The 21,161-nt window shown below is 35.5% G+C and overlaps 1 protein-coding gene across 1 annotated transcript in view; it reads left to right on the forward strand.

The window, feature by feature from the left end:
* LOC123548788 (golgin subfamily A member 6-like protein 4) overlaps nt 1–14,126 on the forward strand; it is a 38,636-nt gene extending 24,510 nt beyond the window's left edge. Inside the window, exons 5-7 of the mRNA XM_045336329.2 lie at nt 2,284–3,508; nt 4,851–5,081; nt 13,872–14,126. Coding sequence (XP_045192264.2) covers nt 2,284–2,640 — 357 coding nt within the window. The 3' untranslated portion in view covers nt 2,641–3,508; nt 4,851–5,081; nt 13,872–14,126. The remainder of the gene's footprint in view (nt 1–2,283; nt 3,509–4,850; nt 5,082–13,871) is intronic.
* The last annotated feature ends 7,035 nt before the right edge of the window (nt 14,127–21,161 follow it).

Genomic DNA, 21,161 nt, shown 5'->3' on the forward strand with positions numbered 1-21,161 from the left:
CATTGAAAAATATGGCCTCTAGAGAGGTCACAAGGTTTTTCTATTATTTGACCTTTTGACCTAGTTTTCAAAGGTACGTGACCCTGTTTTGAACCTTACCTAGATATCATCAAGGTGAACATTCTCACTAATTTTCATGAAGATCTCATGAAAAATATGGCCTCTAGAGAGGTCACAAGGTTTTTCTATTTTTATACCTACTGGCCTAGTTTTTGACTGCATGTGACCCAGTTTCGAAAATGACCTAGTTACTATCAAGGTGAACATTCAGACCAATTTTCATGAAGATCTATTGAAAAATATGGCCTCTAGAGCGGTCAAAAGATTTTTCTAATTTTAGACCTACTGACCTAGTTTTTGACCATAGTTGACCCAGTTTCAAACTTGACCTATACATCATCAAGATTAACAGTCATACCAACTTTCATACAAATCCCAAGAAAAATATGGCCTCTAGAGCGGTCACAAGGTTTTTTTTATTATTTGACCTACTGACCTACTTTTTGATGGCACGTGACCCAGTTTCGAACTTGACCTAGATATCATCATGATGAACATTCTGACCAATTTTTATGAAGATCCATACGAAAGTATGGCTTCTAAAGAAGTCACAAGGTTTTTCTATTTTTAGACCTACTGACCTAGTTTTTGAACGCACGTGACCCAGTTTCAAACTTGACCTAGATATCATCAAGATGAACATTCAGACCAACTTTCATACACATCCCTTGAAAAATATGGCCTTTAGAGAGGTCACAAGGTTTTTCTATTATTTGACCTACTGACCTAGTTTTTGACGGCATGTGACCCAGTTTCAAACTTGATCTAGATATCATCAAGGTGAACATTCTGACCAATTTTCATGAAGATCTTATGAAATATTTGGCCTCTAGAGAGGTCACAAGGTTTTTTTATTTTTAGAGCTACTGACCTAGTTTTTGACCGCAGGTGACCCAGTTTCGACCTTGACCTAGATATCATCAAGGCGAACATTCTGACCAATTTTCATAAAGAACCCATGAAAAATATGACCTCTAGAGTGGTTACAAGGTTTTTCTATTATTTGACCTACTGACCTAGTTTTTGATGGCACGTAATTCAGTTTCGAACTTAACCTAGATATCATCAAGGTGAACATTCTGACCAATTTTCATGAAGATCTTATGAAATATATGGCCTCTAGAAAGGTCACAAGGTTTTTCTATTTTTAGACCTACTGACCTAGTTTTTGACCGCACGTGACCCAGTTTCGAACTTGACCTAGATATCATCAAGTTAAACATTCTGACCAATTTTCATAAAGACCCCATGAAAAATGTGACCTCTAGAGTGGTCACAAGCAAAAGTTTACGCACGGACGCACGCACGGACGGACGGACAGACGACGGACGCTGCGCGATCACAAAAGCTCACCTTGTCACTTTGTGACAGGTGAGCTAACAACAGCAAACGGATTGGACTTCAAGTTATACCAACATTATAAACAGTCCTTTCCACTGCGTCTAATTATTTGTAGATTAAACTAATGGCGGTTTGGAAACTATTCTGCATAGAATTATAAAGTTTGGAAAAAAAAAAACAACTACACAACTAAAACGCACTTAATTGCGTAATTAAAATATTGTTTGTTCCGTATGGTTGTCAAGCTTGATCTACCTATACAGGTGCATAAACATACGTTAGTATATGGTACACTTACTATAATATTTCTATTTCAGAATTCTAAGCGTCGTGTACTTATATTTTAGACAGAACTGCTAATGAAATGTGTTGAAAAGTTTTAAAGCCATATTTTGTAAAAAGGTATACATTAAGGTACACCTGCAAGCTGCATAGCACACATCCGCGGAGGCTTTAAAAGATGCTCAAACACAACAAACCATATTGAACTTACGTACTTCATTTTTCATTTGAGCCGCACCATGAGAAAACCAACATAGTGCATTTGCGACCAGCATGGATCCAGACTAGCCTGCACATCCGCGCAGTCTGGTCAGAATCCATGATATTCGCTTTCAAAGCCTATTGCAATCAGAGAAATCTTTAGCGAACAGCGTGGATCCTGACCAGACTGCGCGGATGGATGCGCAGTCTTGTCTGGAGCCATGCTGGTCGCAAATGCACTATGTTGGGTTTTCTCATGGTGCGGCTCATTTTATATAACAAATTCGCAATATGATTCACGCGTGAGTTTTGTAAAAAATGTATAGAGGTACACACCGAAGAAAATTGAAAATTGAATAGTTTAGTCTCGCTTTTTTACCCTTTTCAATTATGTTACAGGCTATTGGTAGTATGGAACAGAAGGAGAAGGAAATCAGGAAACTTGAAGCAGACATTCATTCCATGAAAACAAAACTGCGGAAGAAGACCGACGAGCTGAAGAGAGAGCGGGACAGAGCAACTATTGAAGAAAGCAAGCGTCTTGAACTGGAAAGCTCCCTACAAAATGACATCGAAAAACTTCGTAAAGAACTTGATAAGGTAAAAGGTCAACTGGGTCAAATAAGGTCAGCAAAAAATGTTGGCGATGAGGAAACGAAGAAACTGAGAGAGAGGGAAAGACAACTCTTGGATGAAATTGAAGAGCTGAAATCACAAAGTACACCAAGGAAAAGGAGAAATACAAATAATCGATAATCGATAAAAATTAAAGACTTTCAGGCCTTTGCTTACGTTTGTTAGGTCATTTGGAGACTGAGTTCAAGCTTGAAACTCGCCAGTTGAAGTGTATTCTTGTATTTCATTCATTATTTAATCAATATATTTAATTATAAGTCTCTGTATTGATCATTTAATATGTTTTGGTTTGACAAAAGGCATTTATTTTTATGAGAACAAAAAATGATAATAAATAGAGTAGAAATTTCTTAGTCCGAAATGTCTTGAGGCCGACACTGACAAGGGCCATTTTATTCTAGTGCTGAAGTGACTATACATTGTATACTGTTCTTGATATTAACTCAGTAGGCCTAACTTATGGCATAAAACGTACAGCTAAAACACTCCAAATTGAAAAGGCAAGTATTCTATTATTCTTATTAAATTTACCTCTTCACAGTAACAACCCCTGATGAACTTGCAGGTTATATTTTACCAGCGGTGTTCGCACTAGAGAGAATATACTGTATAAGCTGCTATTAATTTCAAAACCTTTCTTGCTATTTGTTAATAGTTTGCTTTGACTTGTGTTTTGATATGGCAATAAAATATGATTCATGTCACCGATTTTTGCCAGTCCTAGATAATGGCATGGCAGAAGCACCTGGCATATGCACCTGGCATATTGTCATGAGAAGATAAGATTTGTCCACTCCAAATTAAGAAACCTGATGTAAGCGTGATAAAAACTTGATAAAAACTTGTTATGAAATATTTTATATTAACAGTAAAATCGGCGTTCTCCACGCTTTAGCGTGTTTGGAGCGGGTAAATATTCATAAAACAAAGCATGAAGGTTCGCAGTGTACAGCTGCTTGTAATTGGTTACGCCCTCGTGAGCGAATATGTAAGTATTTTAGTTTTATTAAACTATTGAGTGACAGCTTTTCTCCTTAAATAATATTTTGCATTTTTTTTCTTAAAATTCTTTCTTATTTGCGAGGGAAAATCCATTTTCAATGTATTTAAACAGTCATCATAACTCTTTCTGGCTTGTCATCAACTTTCGGTCTGTAACTCTTTTCCAAATTCCTTCAAATATTTATTGTTACTAATTTGAAAAAAAAAACATGAGATAGGTATATTTTGCAGAGCTTAGAAATTGTAATATCACGTCCAAGTTTGTGTGCGGTCTTTACTTAGGAATAATGATCTGCCGGGTGTATTTTAAGAGTGCAATGTTGCAATAACAACCTATTAAATGTTCGTGTCTAGTTTTTAAGAACCTTTCAGTCCTGGGACCAAGACTGTAATTCTTCTTCGACTTTTTAAGACCAGTCTCAAAGCTTTTGTCTTGTCTATAACCTGGCTTTTTTGAATGCCTGTAATCATGCAGTATCTTCTGACAGAACCACCACCACCAAAAAAAAAAAAAAAAAAAAAAAAAACCTATATCAAATATTAGTAAAAGCCCTTGTAAAATATCAAAAATGTGTTCACCATTTCAAAAGCGTCTCATATATAAGTGCAAGGTACTTGCAAATCTTCCGATGATATTTGAGAAAGTTTGTATTACATTTTCCTCACAAAATACAAATTTCTTAAGGTTTCGATGGAGGCCTTGAGAAACAAAAATCAAACAACACCAAATCATAACTTTTTCTCAAAGATTACTTAAAATAATCGGAAAAAGTTGTTTCCCTTTGAAAATGAATGTCATTTGTACTTAAAACAATCGGGAACAGTTGTCTCCCTTTGAAAATGAATGCCATTTGTAAATAAATAAAGATAAACAATTGCTGAAAACTGTGTTCCATCTTGTTATGCGAAATTTCACCACTCGCACGCTATTGCAAATGCATCAAAACGAACATGTGTAACAGTTCTTTGAAAATGGTGAGTTTTTAAAGGCGTTTAACTGTCCGGAAGTGGAGCCCCTTTAGGCAGCCCTTTTCCGGAATTCAATGTTTATATCAGTATACTGACACTTGTTTCGTAAAGTAATATACATGTTTTACATGCTGTTCAATTTTCGTGTCAAACAACTCTTTCTTTCTAAGATTTGGTGTTGTTTGATTTTTGTTTCTCAAGGCCTCCATCGAAACCTTAATAACATTTTTTTAGAAAAGCAACTCGGCTAACAATAATGTTTGAAAGAGTGAGTGTAGAAAAACAACAAACACGGTAGTCATTTTAACTTGTCTTTGAAATAAATCGAGTTGATCAACATGCATTGGAATGATTTTCAGGCTGCGGTGACGAACACAACTAGTACCGCAGCAAATACAGTTGATACCGTAAGTACGGTTAAAACCGGAGCGAATACGATCATTGCTTCTAAGCAGACGACAGTCACAACGACTCCTCAAAGCCTCGCCAGTCAGCTGGTAATGATAAATGGTCAACAAGTACGGCTTATAGATAATTGTACTGTCGGTGTAGCTTCAACTTGTCATTATGGGTACTGTTGTACCAAAAAGGTATGTCTGAAGTTTACATCAAATCAAAAAGAAAAGCAGCACAGCACACAAGTTCTAACTAAATTATTAGTGAGTCCACACTTTGGAACCCGCTTGGAGTATTCATCAACCACTTGACACAAGGTCGACGACGGACCTATAGCTTGACTGGATATTTTTCTAACCACATAACTTTCTTCTAAACAGTAACGCATCGTTTCTCGTCCACATCCATGTTTTGTCTACGAAGACCAGTATTTTCACAAAATTTATATCCCTACATCACAATTTCGGGCAGTCTTATCAATAGTCATGACTGATAAAAATCATACTATAATGGTCCAAAATCAAAGTCACGCTTTGATGTGAAACATTTTGCGTAAAAATTTTGTCCCTGTTTATTTTATGAATGGATGAATTTTCAGTTATCTTCAGTTATCTTTGTCCAAATATTTACTATATTAAGCATTACTAATAAACTTTAATAATGTGGCAGTTGAGTCCAATAAGTCCAGGGGTGTTCAAAGATAATACGTCATAGCTCTATTGTAAAGCAAATATTGAATTTACCTGTATTGGAAAATAAACAGAGTCGATTGGATTTAGGTCAACTGCCACATTATCAAAGTTTATTAGTACATGATGGCCTTACCTAGAGGTCATAAACTTTAGGCTATTCGTCTTGACAACTTGCCAAGTGAACGACTCAACTTCTAATTCAAAAGCAAGATGATGAGCTTGCGTACTTTACAACTAGATCCCAACAATCCTAAGACTAATTAGAGCTATTGCACTTACCCGTTCGTCGGCGTCGGTGTTCCGATTAATCATTTGGTTCTGTTTTTTTTTAAGTTTTTGTAGGTAAGCTGTTATTTCGGGAATCACTAATGCGAATGGATTGAATCTTCACAGACATGCAACGCACAGATTCATTTAAATAACATACATAAGAATATTTCACTGACTGAAGGTGCAGATGGAAATTACTTGCATGCCGGACAGGATTTTCCCGTGGTTTTTGTTTGTGCTAAATTCGTCTTACACACCTAGGTGTAAGATGACTTATGTGCTGTAATTTATGATTGAATGGGTAAATTCATACGCCACTGTAACAAAATAGTGCCTAAAAGAAAAAAAAAACATTCGTTTTACTTTATTTCTTTTATTAACTGAAAAATACGGAATCTATCGCTAGTTGAATATGCGGATGGAAATATATCTGGCTCTCGGGAAACGGTTTTTCGGTAATTACTTGAAAGAAATATTTCTAGCTAGGTCTATGTCTTTTTTGTAGGGATTGATATTAAACTTGACATGCACTATATTAAGGCCTATGTTATTCTGAAATTATGAATTAGGTGGGTGGGGTACATGATATTATTTCTGAGAAATTTCGAAGTTATTGTAAAACAAATTTTATTCCAGTGTAACAATACATTAAAACCATGCAGTGCTGAACTCTTACTTTAATTAAAAGACTAAAGTGGGAAAAGTTATCAGTATGTTCGGGTCACAATTTTCGGGGTAAGTATTCTATATCATCAAGCATAAATGCGAAAAAGTATAACATACATAGTAAAGCTGAACTATCCGTGTAAATGAGCTGAGAGCTATTTTTCTATTTCCATTTATTACTTTTCTAAAAAAACACATTAAAATTAACCAGGTGTGGGTAAAATTTGTCATTTTTGTGCACATGCCTTTACACATTAAAGAAGTCCCAACTATGTATGGTGTGCGAGAAGGGCCTGAGCGCTTGTACGTAGTGCGCATTTACAGGGAGTGTATTGCTCAAATTAATATATTAAATATATATTTGACTTTATCGTAAGTCCGAAAAGTGCACCAAAAATAGCAGTATTAATTTTGTAATAATATTATTTATTTACAAGCATAGCCTATCTCTGACAAATGACATCGAGAATTCTAACTAGCCTTTTAGAAAGCTGCATTTTCAAGTACCTGATATTTTCCACTTTGGTTAAAAAGCATTTTTTTACAATACATTTTTGTAGATAGTGACTGGCTACAGAAGGAATATCACGGGAAAAAAATACGCTGGACCTACGGAATGCTACAACCTACTAAACTTCAAAGTTTAAATTTTTGCTTTAATAAAAAGTGAAAAATAAACTAGAACTCTATGATAAAAATCAAATAGATCGTTTCGGAAGTGTTAGAGAGTGAGAAAGCAAACATATCCTACGTAGTATTTAGCATGGATGATTTTGCACTGGGGTCATGGGACTCGTCCCGAAAAGGCCGGTCCGTCAGCCGCGAGTTAGTTGAATGAATGGTTACAGACTTCTATCCGCATGGCGCCTGGCAAAGTGGTAGGAGTTGGGAGGTAGTTGGCTAGCACAATAAAGGTGTCTCATAAGCCAATTTGGCTGACCCTTTCAATAAGGGTGGCACTATAATAAAAAATAAAAAGAGACCTTTACCTTTATACAGTAGGGATATGTTTGTTTTACATGTAACATCAAAGCATTAACCCCTCGTGAAAATATTATGCTTTCGGCGTTCACTGTATATGTATAATTATAATATTATACTTTGACGTTACACTGATACAAACAAATACCCTTTTGCATATTCATTTATATAAAAATAAAAACAAGCAAACAAACAAACAACTATGGGGAAAATGTTTATCTTTTTTATTTTGTTGGGTTTAGAGTAATATCAAAACGATACAATTAACTTTTTCCATTTTTTTTTTTGTTTTGGTGGGGAAAACCTCCAGGTGCCCCTCCAAACATTTTTGGGGCTCAGTTGAGTACCTAGATAGAGGCAGAGACCTTCGAAAAGTCAGCTGGTGGCTTCCTTACACCATCCCACGCCGGTGGCAAGGAATTCAAAGTCAGCGACCTTGGCCATCCGGTCATGGAGGCATCTATAGAAGTAATGTTTGCAATAGTTACCATTATTCAATTCTCACGCTGATTTTCATTCCTGTGAAGTGAACAATTATGTCTACGTTTTTCTTTTGCAACTATTAAACTTATATATTCAATTAAATCCCGATAATATAAATGATACTGTCAATTATATTTACCGCCTGAATTACAAATGGTTTGTCGAATACACCATACTTTTAATTACAAAAATTTACACACCACGAGGGTCGGAAAGCACGAAATTTACGTTCTTGAATGTATATATGAAACGTCATGCTTGAAATGTAAATAAAGGAATAAAAGTAATTTTTAAATGTTCGTGGAAAAGATCGAACTGTGATTGTCGATGTTTCCGGTACAGAATATATATGAACGTATATATACGAGCCGTTTCATCTTATCATGTCAAACTAAAGTCTTCTTTCATCAAGGGACAGTACCCTGTATTTACCGCTGATAAGAAGAATTAGATATGCGAGTTTCTCCCCTTATCTACCCGTTTGATAAAATAACGTATCTTATCACCTAGCCTGAGATTCAGTCGGTGATATTTTTTGCTTTGTCATAACATACGCGCTATCGTATGTGTATGAGAAAGTTGCTGTTACTGGCCCGTTTAGTTTCTAACAGTAGAACAGAAACACATGAAAAATCAACCGACTGGAACCCAGGCTACTTTTCACAAATAGACAGTGTTATTATCATCTATAAAAGAAAAGGAAAGACGAAATGGGAGTCCGTATAATTAATGCAAGAATTTTACAGGATAAAATATTTTCATGATCACCTCAAATAATAACCAACCTTATGAAAAGATAGCTATGATGTAATTATGATCATATGAATTGTAATGATAAAAATATCATTTCATCAGTGATATGTGATTGAAATTTTAATTAAAAACATTTAAATTGTAAAGGTATCCGGATAAGAAAATTTTGATTCATCAAAAGCTTTTAAAACTCGATTTGTAATATTTAGTGTTAAAATAACATTTTGCTTCAAGGCTTTCTTTCGATTTTATTAAATGAAAGTTCATTTTTGAGTACAGGCTATGAAATGGACTAAGGCAGTCTGGCATTGTGGAAACTTTAACTTGCAGCAATTAAAACACATGTATTTACAATATGTAACAGTACAGAAAGAAAAATATTAATAAAAATTTAAGACACCGGTCACATAATTTTAAGTACTAAAATTTTAGGTTTATCAGACCACTATCGCATTTGCATTTGCTTAGTTAATCAAGTATGATATATTGCGCAACAGAACATCTGGTTGTATTTATCCGTATGGATAGCACACACTGCATGCAGTTGTGTAAACTCGCAATTCTGTGATCAAAAGTATTCAATAATTTCCGAAAAAGTCAACGTTTAGGATATATTTTTAGGATAGAAATATGATGATTTAATTAAATATCCAGTTCATTTTCTTTCTTTTCATTTCATCATGAAGTTTTTCTTTTTATAGCTGACCCTTATACAGGCGCGGCTACCTGCTGTGTTAACATAAGTTTTATCATATTGTCATGCTGACAGCTACTATACTTAACACTTTGCTATTAATCAGAAACACAGTACACCCTTATATATAATTAGCAGGAAGGTCTAATACGGGGAGTAGAAACTCCGTATAAATCAATACATTTATCTGTATTATGCTGTCGTCCATACCTGTAAATATCGACCAGTCGTTAGCGATCGATATTTTGTTTTCGCCACTATCGATTAGCGCGTAATTAGCATATTACCTCATGTTAATCATGGAGCTATAACACTTATTTGTTCAAAGGGTTTACCAGTCACATGTTAAGTGGCGATAATTAGATGATCAGAGATTGATCTAAAGGGATTCTGAAGCAAAAACAGCATGCGACTGCATGTGGTGATATGCTTAATTATTATGAATTAACTCGAGCTCACTTCCCTGAAGAAATATTTTACCACGTAACTTCAAACCTTTATCAAATGGCCGATTTTTGTTGGATTTGAAAAAAAAAATGGAAAATAACAGAAAGCTGACACTTTGCTTAATCTTGTAGAGCCATAATTATAATTATTGTTTATAATGTCAGATTTCTACATACAGAAACAAACATTCTTCTTGAACGTAGGGAATGTTTCAAACGAAATTGTTGTTTAAACTCCAAAAATTAGTTTAATAAATTTAATCTTAAAACTGATGTGTGAAAAATACAATGTATTTAAATTAAAATAACAATTTTTTTTTTTAAAAAAAGGCCGACAACGAAGTTACATTTAGTATTCCGAACTTTTAGATAAAACTGCAGAAAATCATCTAGGTTTAACACGCATTTAAATGGTGAAGAACAGAGCAATATTATAAACAAATATTTTCAGGCAACAGTTTACAGTTTTGACTTGTTATTTTCATTAAAATATGTCCTAATTTTTTTATTCTAAATACTCTGAATCAACAAGGCAAATATCATGTAAAAAACGACATCTTTCTCTCTGGGTAAGACAAGTCTAGATTTAGCCATTTTCACAGGGCGAAAAGTAACATTAATGTAGATATTTTCCATTTAAAAACAGATGCAGGCAATAATTTCATGGCAGAACTTTTGTTTTCAACAAAAAAATCAACAAATGCTTTCCCAGATTTTCACTGAAAGGACGAGTTAAACTGTAAGGCGTAATTGTTTGAGTAATAGCAGAATAACCTACGGCATACGCTTCGATTGGACGACAGCATCAGATAAGATAAATGCCTGTTTCCAGTCCCCGTATCAGTTGTTCCAGATAATTAGCAAAACAGCCAACATGCTATATGATATTTTACTTTCAGATCAAAATTACTGTAATATTAAAATCTATTTTAAATAAAAAGATATCAAGTTAAAAGATATATCATGTCAAGCCACTGTTCACATTTAAACTTAGAATATTTTTGACAACTATTTGTTCGACTGTATGATAATTACAATTAAACACTCGAATCAATAGAATATTTTATATACTTCCAGTAGTGCTAAATTTATGTGTTAGTCCATTATATCATATAGCAATCTGGTAATACATAAAAATACTATTTTTATTTCGCACGCACTAATTTCACTTTTGCAAAAATGCAACCGATATATTCTGTCAGTCACAGTGAAGCGTGGATTTACAATTTACAAAACTATAAACTGTAGTTTGTGGCATTTTAAATCTGTTATATTCTAAAATCGAATATTTCAATGATACGTGGTTGAGAAAATTTACATTTTTTTGACTGTAACAATGACACATGACTGACTTTTACCGAAATACATAGTAATTTTTGACACCATTTTCTTTTTTTAACATGAAATAAAACGATAATTATGTAACGAAAATGGGATAAAGGCAATATCTTATCTTTTATTTTTAAAACAATCAGCCAAAAAACTTGAGCTTTACAATGGTATTCCAGCTATAATAGATCTAATATCTTTGCCTCTACTACGGAATACTTCAAGCAAGACCGATAATCTTATCAGCTAACCGAACATAACTCGGACATTTTGGGCAGAGTGGCTAACGTGCAATTTTAGCCATTTTTGAATGCAAATGGAAGCAAGATGCTATTGAATTACTTTAAATATTTTTATATCATCATTTTCTTTGTTTGTTATACTTTCACGTCATAACAGTGATAAAAATTGTTTCAGAGGAGAAACAGTATTAAATGTCCTTTAAAGTAAGCGAAAAACGTGTTTTGCTTGCATTTTATATAGGTTATATAGGGAAATACTATGGTTGGTTTCAAATGAAATTGGAAGCAAGAAGAAATAGTGTTACATTGATAAAAAATACACCAGTGGAAAGATAAGAAAATGAATTTTATGGTAGGAACAGTGATAAATTTAAATATCAGAACAGGAAATAAGAATGGTCGAAACAAAATTTAATCCTTCTATATTTCAATGTAAATCTCTGGTCTGTCTGATATCGGAAAGTCTCTGCGGCGGCTCTTCTCGCACCCCGCTGCGGATGGCTTGATAAGACGCCTAAGAAGAAAAAAGTTGGGTATGTGGGACTTACAGGAATATTGTAAGCGATTGTTTATTTATTTTATTTATGTTCTAGTAACCTTTGACACTGATTTCAAGGACAAGCCGTATTTGTGACACATACATGTCTATTGTTGGGCTGTAAAAAGATAGATCCAAAATTTTAACTAAAAGCTATATTGCATAACTTCTTCGTCATTTCTGTGCATAGAATTCGGTTGCTATTTCGTTAGAATATCAGAAAATTACTGGAAATAAAACATATCTTTGAAAAAGTCCCGATCTTTCATCATTTGTTTGGTTGGCGTATGTTTACAAATTTCATGTTAGTAGGCCGTCATGTCCAAGAAGCCGTGTAAAGTGATAATTTTGATGACACATTGGTTTTATTTTGTAATTGTGAGTGATCGTTACGTGATCAGAAAGATCGGACAGTGGGATGTTATAAAAAAGTGATACTTTATTTAGATTAGAAAGTGAATCGCACTATACAATAAGGAATTCTAAGGTAAAATACTCCTTTTACTTCGTTCATTTAAGAAAACATGGCGGACATATTTTTGTAAAATATTGGTGCACGTATGATTTGTGTAACCCAGTTTAACGACGTTTTCTTAGAAAACTAACGCTCAGCTCATTTACACTGACATATCCTTGATTGATGAATATATATATTGTATAGATATAAGAGACTTACGGTACCAAATACTTACCCCGAGAATTCCTGTGCATTTTCCTCTTGTGCACTGTTGGAACATGTTTTTGAGTGTCATTGATACTTTATAATTTACTCGGAGATACATTTTTTATTATTATTAGTTTCTCTTTGAACCCCGAGCATTTCTCGCGTTGTTACGACAATCTCAGTTTTACATAGGAATTTTGCACTGTCAAAATAGCATAGTCCTTAAGCCGACGAATCGCGAGTTTTACTCACAGTTCTAGCTCAAAGGGCAGGGTTACACTCAAAACTCAAACATTGAAGGTGATATTTCGATTGGACTGCCGGTCAATTCATCATAAGAAAATTTATAATAAAAGAAAACTTGGCGAACAATATAAATCCTTTAGCTTTAAAGTCAAGCGAATTTTCTCGCCCAGTCTTGAACAGTTTTGTATATGAATGGATGCATAAATCATCATCGATGGCAAACTTCACCTCTGTTAAAGCATCAATATGGCTTTTATTATTATGTAGCTGCCGCGTTCATGTTATGAGCATAAATATATTCGGTAATTGGTATCTCATACATTTGTCATAGATTTTGATATTCATAATATTATTATTATTATACCAGATTTATATAGCGCCCTTTTCATGATAAACACGTTCAAAGGCGCTTTACATATACTGCAGCCACACAGGGCGCGAAATCATCCTCAACTAGTACAGACACAGAGCGATCTGACCAGAGGGACAGTGAAATAAAGCCCCCAGAACAGACAGAGAGAACTTTTCAGATACAGACGCTAACTTAGCCTAGCTCTTTCCGAATAGACAGTCTAGTACTTTAAGGTGCCCGGTGTATAGCACCGATACACGCGAAGCCGTCTTTCCTGGGAAGAACCAGTACAGGTCTCTAGTTAGGTGGGAGACACTCAAGAGCATCTCAGAAATTTCCAGTGCCTGGACCGAAATTCGAACCCCGGACCTCTGGATTGACAGTCAAGCGTGTTACCACTAGACCACTAACCCATACTTGAAATATATAATGCTAAACCACGCACTAAATCCTTAAGTATAGGGGTTTACCTGAGGTGTATATACCAGTAGTACTCATACTTTATCGCTAGTATGCGTATCAAATTATTTTATTTGTTTGTTTATACATACAACAGTTTTGCTTAAAGAAATCGACGTACACACGAAGACACAACGTTCACATTCATGTTTCATTTCCATTATTTCAGTACATGAAATACCCCGCCGGATATATTGGCGACAGACCCGTTTACCAATTGGAGTGCAAGCCCCTCAGGAAGACCGGGGAGTTCTGCTACTTTAACACACCTGAACAGTTCTGCCCTTGTGCCACACGTTGTCATACCAACGGATTCTACGGCAGTTGTCTTTGAACTACCCGGCAGTTGTCATTGAACTATATTTTATATGTGATACTATTTAATTATGGAAGTATTTGCTCTGAAATAAATGTAAAAGAACAATGACTTTGTTGTTAGTTTAACACAACTTTTCAACAGCATTTTTTTTTATATATTTAACGACAGCCAATTAACTAATGTTGTAAGCAATATTCTTAGTTCTTTGCAGGTAACTGACAACTCCAGAGAGTTGGTCTCAGTAGAGTAGGTATTGAAGCAATTTCATATTAAATTCTTTGGTATATTCTGAGCGGGAGTAAAGACTTCAAGACCCTCGAGTCTGTGCTGTTACTTTATTCACTATTTTATCAGATATCCTTATTTCACCTATGTAGTGAAAAATCCTTTTAACCTTTACCCTGCTTAATTTCTATAATGAACTTCTCCATCTTTCAATTTGGATAGTACCATTAACTGCTAAAAGGGATGCTTACCAAAAGATACTGACTGAATGGCGAACAGTGCAGATCATGATCAGGCTGCACAAATGTGTAGGCTGATCATGACCTACTCTGGTCGCAAAGGCAGGATCAGTCGTGTCCAGCATGATAAGGAGAAAGGAAATATTCTCAATATTTAAATGCCATTTTATCATGAATACCTGGGGCCATATTCATGAAGTTTCTTAGTTAAATATTAAGACATATCTTTACAAATTTTACACATTTATTTCTGTGTTTTCAAAGCATTATCTTTTAACATATTTTGTGTATGATCGACAGATACAGATTCTGTTTTACTGATCAATTAAAATAGAAGGTAAACAATCCATAAGATTTTTTTTATTTAAATAGAAAATCATAAGAAAATCTTAAAGGCACTAACTTCCAGATCGTTCAGCAACAACAACAAAAAAAGAGAAAGAAAATATCTAGATATCAGAAAATTGTTGCTATATTTCTTATCAAGGCTTTAAACCTTAGTTACTGACAGATTATATTTTATGGAATTAGTTGCTCTTACTTATGTTTCCATACTAAAGTGAAAAGCGTTAGGTAAACTACACATATTCCTACATGGTGTATTGGTCAAGAACGCAGGACAACTTTTATTGCCGGGGCGGACCGGGTTCGATTCCCGACCCGGGCATGTTTTTTCTGTCTTGATTTGGCATTTTTAGGACAGTTTAGTAACAAAAAAAATGGTGTTATGATAAAACGAAAGATCGTTTATATGGAAAATATGGAGGTCAGTGCCTTTAAATTCCATGTGGGACTTAACTTAAAATATTTCTTCTTAATATGAGATTTTAGACCGGCAAATTTTGTAATGTTTTAATGAATTGGTTTCCTTTCTTAAGGTGGATATCTTAATGAAATAAATTACGTTACATTATCTTTCACCAAAGTATGGATATTTTGACATCTGCTTTAAATGTAGAAACTCCTCATTAAATACATTTAACTTTACTACAGATATTAATCAGTTGTGTATGAAGAGCTACAGTCAAAATTAAATGTCATGCAGTAAACAGTCGACTGTGTAAAAAACTTCCATTTTTTATTGGTAGTACATATTTATACTTTGTCCATCTGTATATGTATATTACATATATGTAGTATACTATTGTTTTAGAATGCATATAGTACTGCTATTACACACAAACTTGTCAATGCCTTTTAAATGTAGTTTATAAATATTGTGACCTTAAGATTGTATCCCCTATTGTATTTCAATTTTAATAACTGCGACCAGGCCGGTTATACAACTTGGAATAATGTCAGAACCTAAAACTAATTCCAACATAAAGTTTTATTGATGATTTCAGTATTATTTATAAGCCTCACTCGGGGTGTTGAATTCTTCATGTGAGGAAGTCATCAAGCTTGCTTACGGACCAAAGGTCGGTGGTTCTACCTAGGTGATGAAATAATGCACGAATGGGCACCTCGGGTCTTCCTCCACCATCAAAGCTGGAAAGTCGCCATATGACCTATGTCGTTGCGACGTTAAACCCCCCCCCCCCCCCCCCCCCCCCCCCAAAAAAAAAAACAAGAGCTGTCGGAGGACAGCAACGCTCGACTATTCAACAGCCTTGTCGATTGAATGAATACGAAAGTCGAAAAAGGGGCATAATTTAAAAAAAGCAGAATAGGGTTATGGAACCTGCATAGTGCTTATCAGCTCATGACAGTGGACAAGTGTGTGAAGTTTCAATCCATTCCCATTAGAGGGTACTGAGATACCAGCTTACATATAAGAATTTAACCCAAAACTCCTAAGTTTAAAAAGGTGCATAATTTTGTAAAATGCAAAGTTGAGTTATTGACCCTTTCCACTGCATGTCATATCATGACAGTGAACAAGTGTGTGAAGTTTCAATCCTTTCCCATTAGTGGATACTGAGATACCAGCTTACATACAAAACCTTAACCAAAACATTCTAAGTCGAAAAAGGGGCATAATTTTGTAAAAAAGCAAAATAGAGTTATGGAACCTGTTTTGTGCATGTCAGATCATGACAGTGAACAGGTGTGTGAAGTTTCAATCCATTCCAATCAGTGAGTACTGAGATACCAGCTTACATACAAAACCTTAACCAAAAAATTCTAAGTCGAAAAAGGGGCATAATTTAGTAAAAAAGCAAAATAGAGTTATGGACCTGTGCAATGTAAGTCAATTTATCATAGTGAATAAGTGTGTGAAGTTTCAATCCATTCCCACAAGTGGTTACTGAGATACCAGCTTACATACAAAACCTTAACCAAAAATTTCTAAGTCAAAAAAGGGGCATAATTTTGTAAAAAAGCAAAATAGAGTTATGGGACCTGTGCAATGTAAGTCAGTTTATCACAGTGAATAAGTGTGTGAAGTTTCAATCCATTCCCACACGTGGTTGCTGAGATAACAGCTTACATACAAAACTTAACCAAATCGGGACGCGGACGCAGACGCAGACGCCGACGCCGACGCATGGGCGAGTCCAATAGCTCTACTATTCTATGAATAGTCGAGCTAAAAAATAGAATAAATATTATTTATAATTATAGTTACTTATGCAATAGGTCACACTCTAAAAATAAGGTGATTCCTTTAGATCTTTAATCAAACGTAGCATTGCAAAGTTATCTAAAATAAAATCAATTTATCGAAATATTGATTATCGAAATATTGATATCATTTCTTTATTCACATGCATGCATTACATAAAAAAGCTGTTTAAAAAGATGTATTTCGGGTAAGTATTGGTGTTATCAAGTACCTTAATGCCCCATGAATGTTCTTTTTTCGTTTCTGACTTTGAGATACACATAAATGGTGTTCAGCCCCTTTTAACTCAGTGCCGACGAATTTGTTGGAAATTGTTCTGAATTTTGACACCCCGACAAAAACGATAAAATACTAAACGTAACCTACCAGTACTTGTTAGAAATCTTAAAATGTCTTTTATTTTCCTGATATTCAAAACAAACATTTATGCTATAGCATACCAGTTGTATTGTTGTGGTATAATACAGCTACTATTACGTATTAGTCGTGACTTAAGAATTCCAGAGGCAGTACTTCAAAAATGTGCCATATTTTGAGAACATTTTTCTGTTTCATTTCCTTACATACTACTACTTATAAGTTTATTTTGGAATTGGTTCAACTTCAAAAGTTAAAATGACCAGTCTAGACTGCACATTTATGATAAAGTCATTGTACCATTGTTTGTAAGTATTGTAGGTAAGTTCACCTCTACTGGTGTGACCTCGTCATTGTTATCATGATATTGGCAAATACTAACTAACAATAAAAACAAATTGCTGTGTTATACCCTGCCGAATTTCTATAACGAACTTGTCCATCTTTCAATTTGGACAGTACCATTAATTGTTAAAAAGGATGCTTACCAAAAAGATACTGACTGAATGCTGAATGGCGAACAATGCAGATCTTGATCATGATCTACACTGGTCGCAAAGGCAGAATCAATCGTGTCCAGCATGAAAAGGGCTAACTAGAAATTTGTGCATCTAGAAACATTGATATATATTGTAAACGGATGGACAACAGGACAGAACCCGGACTGATGATTTCCTGATACGACGCAGTAACAAAAGTTTTCAGAGGCGACAGAGCGTTCGGCATATCTGAAGAAACTGCAGCCGTCACCGAAGAAATGTAGATGGTGATGTTGGACAAAAGTTTGACGGTCAAATCTCAGAAATCTGAGTAACAGCACATACAGAATGAGTATATCAAAAATTAACTAAAACTCCTACGTATGAAACGGACATAATTCGTGGAATAGTTCTGCCCCCAAAAAAGTACCTTAATTGTTTTACCGCTAAATGGCCACCCTAACGATATACTGGTCCCGGTCTTGTGTGAACCTGGACAAGACATTTGTAATTGTCGGTTATATACTTTCCACCTATACAAACTTTGTCTGGGGAATTGGGCCTCCCTCTCCATATTCTTAGCGTCGCGTGGCTGGACTAGAAAGACTTTTGTTTTGTTTTTTGTTTTGGGTTTAACGCCGTTTTTCAACAGTATTTCAATCATGTAACGGCGGGCAGTTAACCTAACCAGTGTTCCTGGATTCTGTACCAGTACAAACCTGTTCTCCGCAAGTAACTGCCAACTTCCCCACATGAATCAGAGGTGGAGGACTAATGATTTCAGACACAATGTCGTTTATCAAATAGTCACGGAGAACATACGCCCCGCCCGAGGATCGAACTCACGACCCCGCGATCCGTAGACCGACGCTCTACCTACTGAGCTAAGCGGGCGGGCTGGACTAGAAAGACTTAGCCAAGCCCTTCGCTTTGATAACACAGATTGCATTCGTATGCACTTTCTTAAATTATTTCGGTTTCTGTCTTACTTTTATTAGTACATGTCGTCTGCACTTTCGTCATATTTTGAAGGATCCAAAAGCAGACTATTATTATGATTGGCGATAAGGACGACAGGTAAGGCAATATGGCGACTCTCCAAGGTTGTATAAAATTCGCAAGCAACCCTCCAGAGCTGACTACCTGAATAGACTGCTCTAACTCCATCTATTGTAAGCAGTCACCCGCATTATGTGGTTACATTGTCACTCCACTGACAGACTGCTTACTAAAGATCTGGCGTTTTGCTGTAACATATGTTCCAACACGGACATGTCGCTTTTGAACAGCAACTTTTAAAGAACTAGTTACAGGACAACACTATTTTCCTCACTTAGCACGTACTTCAAGCATGATAATACTGCTTATCTCTATAATGACAGGTAATCATCCTGTGATGTCTGTGGACTGCAAGCCAAAGCGTTCCGTACTTACTGAGCGGAAATCACTTTCAGTCTCGAGGATACTGTGAACTTAACCTTTGACCCCCAAAACAAGGCGGGTCATCTACTGACAAATGGCAATCATCCTATGCAGTTTGACGAGTGTAGGCAAAGACGTTCTTTAATAATTGAGCTGAAATTTTCAGTCTCGCGGTGACTGTGACCTTCACCTTTGACCTCAGAAACAACAGGGACCATTTAATCGTCCTATATAGCTTGCGTCTGTAGGAAAAGCATTCTTTAGTCATTGAGCGGAAACAATTATCAGCCTCGAGGTCATTGCAACCTTGGCCTTTGACCTTCTAAACCACAAACAATAAGGGTCATTTACTGCCCACATGCATTCATCCTATGAAGTTTGGCCATTGTCAAACCAAGCTCTCTCCAGATATTGTATAGAAATGAAATGGATGAGAACAATATATCCCACCTTATTTGATGGGGACCTAATGTTGACCTACTAAAACCTCGTTCGCTTTCAACACTCAACATGATCCTGTGGACGAACTGAACGAGACTGTTGGCCCGTTAACCTTCAGAAAATTTGAATAACATGCATGTCCCTTTAGGGGCTAGCCATTTGAACTTCTGAGGGTGGGGTCTGGGATTTTTCTTGGAGCTATTTTTTTTAACCTTGCACGAGTCAGAATATTCTTTAATCAGTACTTGAAGACCAGATTTTTTTAGAGTAAGTCAAGGACATTTTCTTTTTTTTTTTTCAAAGTATTTTGCTACACATTTCCTATTCAGTCAGTAATAAGCACGCTAAAGATATACATTTTGTATCGAGTAGTCTGCTTAAGTACATTAAATAGTTTTTGTCCTTTTACTTCTTTGATTTGAACTTTCGGCAGACTAAATAATCATCTGTAACACCGCCTTCCTGTACAACACAAATATCTGTAGCCGAAAGGACAACAACTCCTAAAATTGGTGAAATGTAACGAATTCCAACTTTGGCTTTATTTTTTTCCCCAATTATATACCTGTGAACAAAAATGAATTCAATCCATTCATCCTCTAAAGTTATTGAACGGACATGGACATATTACTAGATTTTAAGTCGAAAAAGTCGGGGACATGGCTCCACCAAAATTGTTGGATTGTTACCGAAATCAAACTTTGTCTGCATTTTATAATTATGCACCCGTCTGCCAAAAAGTATAGCTACCACTAAAGGCGATTAACACAACTAGTCATCGCTCTGACACAAGGGAAGTAAAACGTTGTGATCATGACCTTTGACCTTCGTGACCTTGAATTTGGACCTAGTGACGTGGATTGTACACTCCGCATGAGGTCTTGATAAGGTTAAAATCTGATGCTATTTTTTTTATGAAAATCATTCCAGTTGTCAAGAAGTTATGAAGCGGACATAAATTTAAACTATTTGATCATTGACCTCTGTGACCTTGACTTTTGACCTGGATTTTACACTATACATGTCGTCTTGATAAGGTTAACAATTGGAGTGGTTTAGACTATACGGAAAAAGTGTTTATGCTATTTTATATTTGGTGCTAGTTTTACGAAAATTTTCCCAGTGTGTAAGATATGGAGCAGACCTGAAATTCAGCAATTTTACCTTTAATCGCCGAGTGTGACATTGACCTCAGAACTAGTGACCCGAGTGGTCAACTCTTTACGTCATCCCGGCGAGGTTAACCACTGATAGTGCTTATTTTATGAAAATATTCCCAGTGATTAAGAAGATAAGGAGCAGACAGGAATTTAAGCTACTCGACAACTGGCCTATAAGTTTGACATTCCCTTGAACTTGGTGAACTGGGCCATCTCTTGACAATGTCAACAATTGGTGCATATTTCAT

The sequence above is a fragment of the Mercenaria mercenaria genome, chromosome 6 (genome assembly GCF_021730395.1).
Source record: "Mercenaria mercenaria strain notata chromosome 6, MADL_Memer_1, whole genome shotgun sequence".
In the NCBI taxonomy this organism is placed as follows: Eukaryota; Metazoa; Mollusca; class Bivalvia; order Venerida; family Veneridae; genus Mercenaria; species Mercenaria mercenaria.